Source organism: Morone saxatilis, unplaced genomic scaffold (genome assembly GCF_004916995.1).
Source record: "Morone saxatilis isolate NCDOM2014 unplaced genomic scaffold, NCSU_SB_2.0 Contig6, whole genome shotgun sequence".
In the NCBI taxonomy this organism is placed as follows: Eukaryota; Metazoa; Chordata; class Actinopteri; family Moronidae; genus Morone; species Morone saxatilis.
The window spans coordinates 7,628,997-7,636,108 of record NW_023340206.1 but is presented as its reverse complement, the minus strand read 5'-3'; the positions used below and the strand labels follow the sequence as shown (position 1 = coordinate 7,636,108).

At 44.7% G+C, this 7,112-nt stretch overlaps 1 protein-coding gene across 1 annotated transcript in view; it reads right to left on the bottom strand.

Moving 5' to 3' along the window:
* Positions 1-1,002: 1,002 nt before the first annotated feature.
* The window catches only part of LOC118340053 (bone morphogenetic protein receptor type-2-like), a gene marked incomplete in the record, with an annotated part of 29,270 nt that continues 23,160 nt past the window's right edge, over positions 1,003-7,112 (bottom strand). Inside the window, 5 exon segments of the mRNA XM_035677901.1 lie at positions 1,003-2,899; positions 3,917-5,256; positions 5,351-5,523; positions 6,593-6,729; positions 7,019-7,112. Of these exon segments, the coding sequence (XP_035533794.1) occupies positions 2,643-2,899; positions 3,917-5,256; positions 5,351-5,523; positions 6,593-6,729; positions 7,019-7,112 (2,001 nt within the window).

Here is a 7,112-nt window from a genome sequence, read left to right as displayed (position 1 = left end):
TCTGTTTTTGCACTACTTTGCCCTATTGCTGCTGTGTCAACCTGAATTTCTCCTAAAGGGGGATAAATAAATAAAGGAATATCTTATCTTATCTTAAAAGTATGTTTGATAAACACAAACAACAACATATTTTTCAGAGCATACACTCGTTGCCATAAAAATCTAACTTCCAAAAAAAAAACACCAAGTTTCACACTAAAACGCTCCAAACGTGACTTTTATTTTGAATGGAGGTCTGTCGGTTTCCGGTTTTCCTCTCGCCTATCGACGCTGTGACGTAGCGTACCAACGCCGCGATGCTCGTGCTGATGCTGCAGTTGCTAGGGTGCGTGGAGCAGACGGCGGAGGGGAGGAAGAGGAGGAAGAGGAGAGGAAGAGGGGAGGAAGAGGGGTAAACAAGGGGAGCAGAGGAAAGGTCTCCCTCGTGTGTCGACATTAGAAACTTACGGTGTCTCTTGGAGAGCTGGGAGAGCTTGTTTTATGTGACGGGGTTGCACAACTCTGTATTTGATGTGTTTACGGACATTTAAAATCCCCGTAGAGGGGAGGACCGGTTCATCATACAGATGTGCTCCTCTGCCGCTGCCCCTGTCTGATGTATGCAATATGGCTCCTTTGCCCTTCCTTCATAATAAAACGATCTGAGCTCCTACTTTTAAAGACCTAATGAAAACTTAGTACTAATAGAAATAGGAAAAGCACGATTATTAGTGAGTTTTTAAAGGAATAGTTCCACATTTTTGGAAAAACACTTGACTCTATGGGTCCCAAAAGGCTTCAAAAATCACAAATTGTTGTTTTTACAGTTAGATTTTTGCACATTTAGCAAACTAGTCCAAAGAAAGACGTTTCCAGTCTTTATGCTGGGCTGACCGGCTGCTGTAGCTTCATATTTTTTAAACTCTAAACTCTCTTTAACTCTGACTACAGATATCTCCTCCACTGCAATACTTTCAGAATAAGAGCGGACATGCTGAAATAAGAGATGTCCTTTTACAGATATAAGCAACAATTATTTCATACATTTATTGAGAACTTTTTCTTTCATATTGACTTGAAAATGTTTACAGAAACTGTACCGAGCAGACGCATAGCAATGGAATCAAAGGCCATGTCCATTGAATGCAAAAACAGAATTCCATAAAAATGATGCAAATATTAATGCAATACACATACATATGTTTTTTTCATACAAATTACAGATTACAAAAACATAAATGAGATCTTTTCATATGCCCTGAAGCAGCGCTGAAAATACAGAATGAGTACAATGACATTTCAGCACGCCTGTACAGCGCTAGGCCCCAATAATTCTAATGCTTGCTGACATATAGAAACACAACATGTGCACACACTCTCTCTCACACACACACACACACTCTCTCTCTCTCACACACACTGAATCAGTCATTTGAACATCAAGGGATGAGACAACAAGAAGCAGAAATAATATCCAGCGTGCTTCAGAGGGGTTTGGTTTTTTTGTGGGGTTTTTTTTTTTTTAGACTAGTTTCGGATTTCCAACAGAGTTCGATCTTTCTAGTGTTTCAAGTCTTTCAGTCATATACAGACAGCTAAAACACACAGTCCACAGTGAGGTCAGGTGATAGTGGTACAGTGATTGCGTCGGGCCACTGTAACAGATCCCTCCGTAGATTTGATTCTGGTGATTGTAGTGTTAAAAGACCCCAAAGTTTGAGCCATTCCTGGTGTAATTGTGCAAGCAGAGGAGTTCCATGAAAACCCACTTTTCCAGTCAGCTGCGAGTGATTGTTTAGTGTTTTTTGTGCCCCCTAAAAATAGTCCAGAGAAGAAGGAAAGAGGATTGTCATCCATTTTCTCCTCTTGAGTCAGGGGGGGTGGTAGCGTATGGTAGATTGTTTACAAAAAACGATTGTGACTATTCATAAGTGCAACAGAGATTAACATATCAAAATAATGACCAAAGTAATGGAAGCGATAAAAACATCGAAAGCATCTAAAAGCTACATCCTATTGCACAATTAAAAATTATGATACAAAAAAAAGGATACATGTTTAAAAAGGACAAGAATTGGTATTGCATACAAATCAAGGAAATAAAAAGATAAAAGTTAAAGTAGTTTGTTCCGTCTTTTAAGACCGTCAAATCTTTTACAGAGCCCACTCCAGGACGTTGCTTGATACAGCAAAGTACGAGAAAAGAACGCTCAAAGTGTTGATTGTTTTTCATCGCCTTTTTAAGTTTAGAGACCACTTTCTTGTCGTGGTCGCAACAGACAGGACTTCTAAACACTGATTTTAATTGGTTCAAAGTGCACATATAGAAAAAAAAAGAAAAAAGAAAGAAATCGATTGCTACGCGTTTGTAAAGGATGAAACAAAAACCGACAAAAAGGGGAGATTAATAAGATACGGAAACAAGCGGGTGAGAATGCTGCATAGCTGGATTCCATTTAAAGCAATGCCATCATCAGAAAGACACACAGGAGCGAGACAGACCTAATTACTGTACACGATCAGACTCGACTGTTTGTTCACAAGACACTCCATCATAGCTTCCTCTTGCTGATTCAGAGCAGAGAGCTCAACAGACAGAGAACCAAACGCTCTCTGGTTATTTTTTAAATTTTTTTTCTTCAGTCTTGTCAGAGGGTCTGAGTTCACACATGCGTGTCGCTGGGCTCGCTGGCCAAGCTCCCCCCCCGCAGGTAGATAGCCGAACTGGACTTGGGCCGGTTCTGACTGTGACCTTGACCGCGGGAGGACCCGTTGTTGTTGACCTCCGGCCCCCGGGTGTCTGTGGAGATGACCCATGTGGTGGGTCGCCACTTCTTCAGGGAGTAGGGGGTTTTGACGCGCTTCTTGATCTTCTCTCCTGTCCCCCCCAAGGCTCCATCTGGCTGTACCAAGCCCTCCCCTGGAAGACAGGAACAAACACTGATCAGTGCACATGAAGCCTTCTGTGGGTGGCCTTTAACTCTGTTACACTTACATACAGTGAGAGGACTCACGAGAGACTTTTACTCCCTTAGTCATGCTCAAAAAACACTGGATCCTACATTTCCCATAATGCAACCAATGTAATCTTATTTGCTTATTCCTGCCTGAAAAATACCCATTTGTTTCTAATTCAATTTGTTTCTTCAAGTTTGTGACTCAGACTTTCTGTTACAAGTTTGTAGTCTCCAGATAACGCTGGTGACGTCACTATGACATCATCGGGCGAGTAAAAGTGGCGTACTGTCCATTTAAGGCAACATAGTTTGTTTAAAGTTTATCTATAAAAAAATGTGGTTCAGGAAGAGAGTGCTTGAATGATTAGTCAGTTGGATTTGTTTAAATAATGGACTGAATCGTTTTAAGTGATTGATCAAATGAAAATGCCAAACAAGTTTCTCCTCTTTGATAAAACTACAGTGACCAGCTGTTTTAGGAAATGACTGAGCCTTTCTAAAAACAAAACTATAAATTAGTGAGCTGTTATTTTTAATATCTCTTCTAAATACTCTAGTTTTATTATTTGGCTTTTTCTTAACCGATGGTATTTGCTGTTACTATTAAATTATTTGATCTTTATATGTTAAGTTGTGGATTTTATTATATGTTTTTACTATAAAGCACATTGTAACTATTTTCTCTTATAATTTTGAAAGGTGCTACATAAACACAAGTTATTATTATTAGAATTATATTAAAATATTAAATGAAAACAGTTGCTGTACAAATATTCTCTAATTTCATCCATTTTAGATGGCGACAGACTGACAGCTACTCTCAGGCAACCTGGTGGGTCTACTTTTGTTCCTTCCATGCAGAAAACTAATCAGGAATCAATAAAGGATAAGATAATGACATTAGTATCAATAAAATCTTATTCGTTCCAGTCCTTGATGTTCTGAAAACTCCTTTGTGAGGTGTTGGTGCATTAAATCACCTAGTGAGGCCAAGTCCTGTGTTGTGAAGGACAGGTCCAGGGAGTTGGGTCTCTCAGGCCTGCGGGCTCTGGGCTGCCTGAGCAGGGCCTCCCCTCTCATGGTGACCGGAGCTTGCCCGTGGTGGTCGGCGGCGCCGGATCCCGACCCCGAGCTTTCTCCCGGGGGCCCCGTGGTTTCCCTGCTTCCTCCTTCCCCGCTCCCCTCCTCCTCTCCTCCATCGCTCTCTCCTCCGCTCTCCCCGTCCCCCTGGCCGTGGCCGGTGTTGCTGTTGTTGTTGTTGGTGTTGGGTCGGGCCGAGCGGAGAGCGGCGACGCTCGAGGACGCGTCTCTCGGGTCGGGCTGCTCTCGCTCGCGGCTCAGAAGGGGCTCGTGTTCGTCGGGGCTGGCTGTGATGACGCCGAGGCTAAGGCGGCCGTCGTCCGACCTCAGCACTCCCGACCCGTTCTGAGTTATGCTGGATCCTCCGAATCCTGTCGCTCCACCCGTAGCCATGGACGAGATCGCAGTGCTGGCGTGACCGTTAACGGCGCCGTTAACGCTGCCGTTGACATGCGTGTCTCGTAGGACAGGTGTGTTGTTCGTGCCTGTGCCCCGATGAGCCTCTACGGCTGTGTTCGTGCTCGTTACTGCACCAATGTTCATCTTTGTTCCCTCCACCTGCCGCAGGTTGGACTTCCCCGAGCGACCGAACTTGAACCTGAGCGAAGACGATGACGACTCCTTCTTGGTGGGTTTGGTGCGCAGGGGCAGACTGGACGGCCTCTTGGGCAGGTTCTGCTGCTTGGGCAGGGGGAAGATGGTGGTGGGCATGGGCCCAGGGGGGTCTGAAGTGCCCGATGCCTCAGTGGCCATCTTGATGAGCGGGTAAAGGAGGCTGGAGCTGCCGGGGCTCAGTGGATCTGGTGAGCAGAACTGCTTCTGTGAGTGCTCCATCAGGTTCTCGTCCGAGCTCTCCTTCAGGTTCTTGTCCACTTCTTTCGGGTCAAGCTTGGTGGTTTCCAGGTCTTCCTGGGTCAGGTGGAGGCAGACGGGGACTGTGGCGACCACTACAGGTCCCTCAGACTCAGAGATAATAGTGGTGGTTGTAGTGGAGGCTGAGGGGCTGCCTCTCAGGCCCATGCTGGTGCTGCTGCCCTCTGGGCTGGGCAGACGGGCGTTGGCTTGCTGCTGCCGCTCCTGGTTGATTGAATTCCTGTTTCTCTCTCCGGTCCCAGCTACGGCTCGACCGCTTACAGAGCTAGTGGTGTCCTGCTGCGTGTTCTTGGGCACACCCTCGTGCTCTTCGATGTAGGTGGAGGGGTGGTCTGTGTACGGGCCAGACTTCGGTGTCATGCGATTTCTGGCAGAAAACATTGCGAGAGAGCAGAAATCGTCAAGGCGAGCATTTAAAACCAGTGCCACAATGGTAGAAGCCTATCTGTGTGTATGCTTACCTCTCATTGTGCAGGGTGGTGGACATGGGGTTGAGTGTAGGGCTGACAGACTTGGAGCGGTCCCATATGAGGAGCAGCTCTGCCAGTCGTTCCTCTGCACATTGTGCCGTGAGGCGGGCCTCTGCATCCTGGTCCCAGCAGTCCTCCATTGTCTCTTTCAAAGAGCGAACCGCCTGGAGGAGACACAGTTTTAATATTTCACAAGAAAAGAGTTTTGGGTTGCTGTTGACAATTGTTAATTGTTCCATACTGGCTGCAAAGAGATCACTTCCTAGGGACAAAACTCACAGCCCTCACTCTGTGTGACTTCCAGAGTTCAACCAAAGCCAGAACGAGACTTCAGCAGGTGTTACTCGAATTAAGTCTTCTGAGTTATGGCCAATTTCCTCTTTGTGTTGCCGTCTCTTCGCTGCAGCTCAGCAAGTAAACACGGCTCAAGGAAATCCAAACATGGTATTTCACTAAAATGACTGTAACTTTTGAGGATATCCACTTGACTCAGACTGATGAAGCACCGTATGAGCTTCAGCTGAACTCTGGAAGGCATTTTTACTCAAAACAAGATCTGTGGAATTTGTCTTTGCAGCCAGTATGGACCGGAGGAATGATTACAGCAACCAAAAACAGTTTCAATGCACATACAGGAATCTAAGTATTGTTTTAACCAAGGCTTTAAGCTCAACAGAAACAGTTTTCATTCATAATCAGCTGAAAACAAAGAAAAGAATGTGTGTGAATTTCCTGCCGTATTACCATTTCTATTTCCCAGCTTTACTGACTGGGATTGTGGTTGGAATTTAGTTGCATATAAGAAAGATAGATAACTTACTAGAATATCAATGTGTAATGATTTTTATAAACTTGATTTCCTATGCCTTTCAAGGCCAAAAAAGGATCCGAATATGGTCTATTTTGGCATCCTAATGGCCAACTGGTTGAGACACATGCCACATATTCAGTGCCCACAATTTGATTCTAGCCAGTGGCCTTCATTGCACATTATTCCCCTCTTATGCTCCTAAAGATACCGTCTGTACTATCACTATTTAATAAGAGCAAAATGCCCCAAAAAAGAATTAAAAAACAGAAGATGATTTTCAGATAATTGAAAATGACTTACTAAAGTTGTAGTGACATGTTTCTAATGTGCTGACAGTGTTTATCTCTGGTTATTGTAATTAGAATTATAATTCTCTGCTCTGCTCTGCTCACTCTCTTACAGACACGCACACACAAACGTACCAAACTGTTCTCTTTCCAGGCCTCGGGGAATTTGGGCCGTTGCTTCTCCCTGGACACCAGGACCTGCATGTCCTCAAACGTCGGGTGGTTCCCTGCCTCCGCTTGGAAGGCCATCTGGTACTCTGGCACAGATTCTCCTAGAGGTAGGACAGGAAGAGGAAGGATGTGTCTGAGATATATTTCATGTAGCAGAAATATTCATTAAATTTATGAATGCGCTTTCTTGCTTCCCACTACGAAATGAAATGTGTGTTTAATGGCTTCCTGCTGTATGCAGCGTAGGAGGGATTCTTGTGTTGTCTGTGATAATAAATGGTAGTAAAAATTAAAACAATACTACAAGCAGTGGTGTATTTGGAGGGATGCAGCTCGTCTTATTTACACAACCCAAAACAGATTCACAGCCTTTCTGTCTCTGTGTCTCACCAGGGAAAAGGTCGGTACATCTCATGAAGGTCTCCCAGTAGATCAGGCCCAGGGCGTACATATCCACCTGCTTCAGCGCCGACTCACAGTCCCT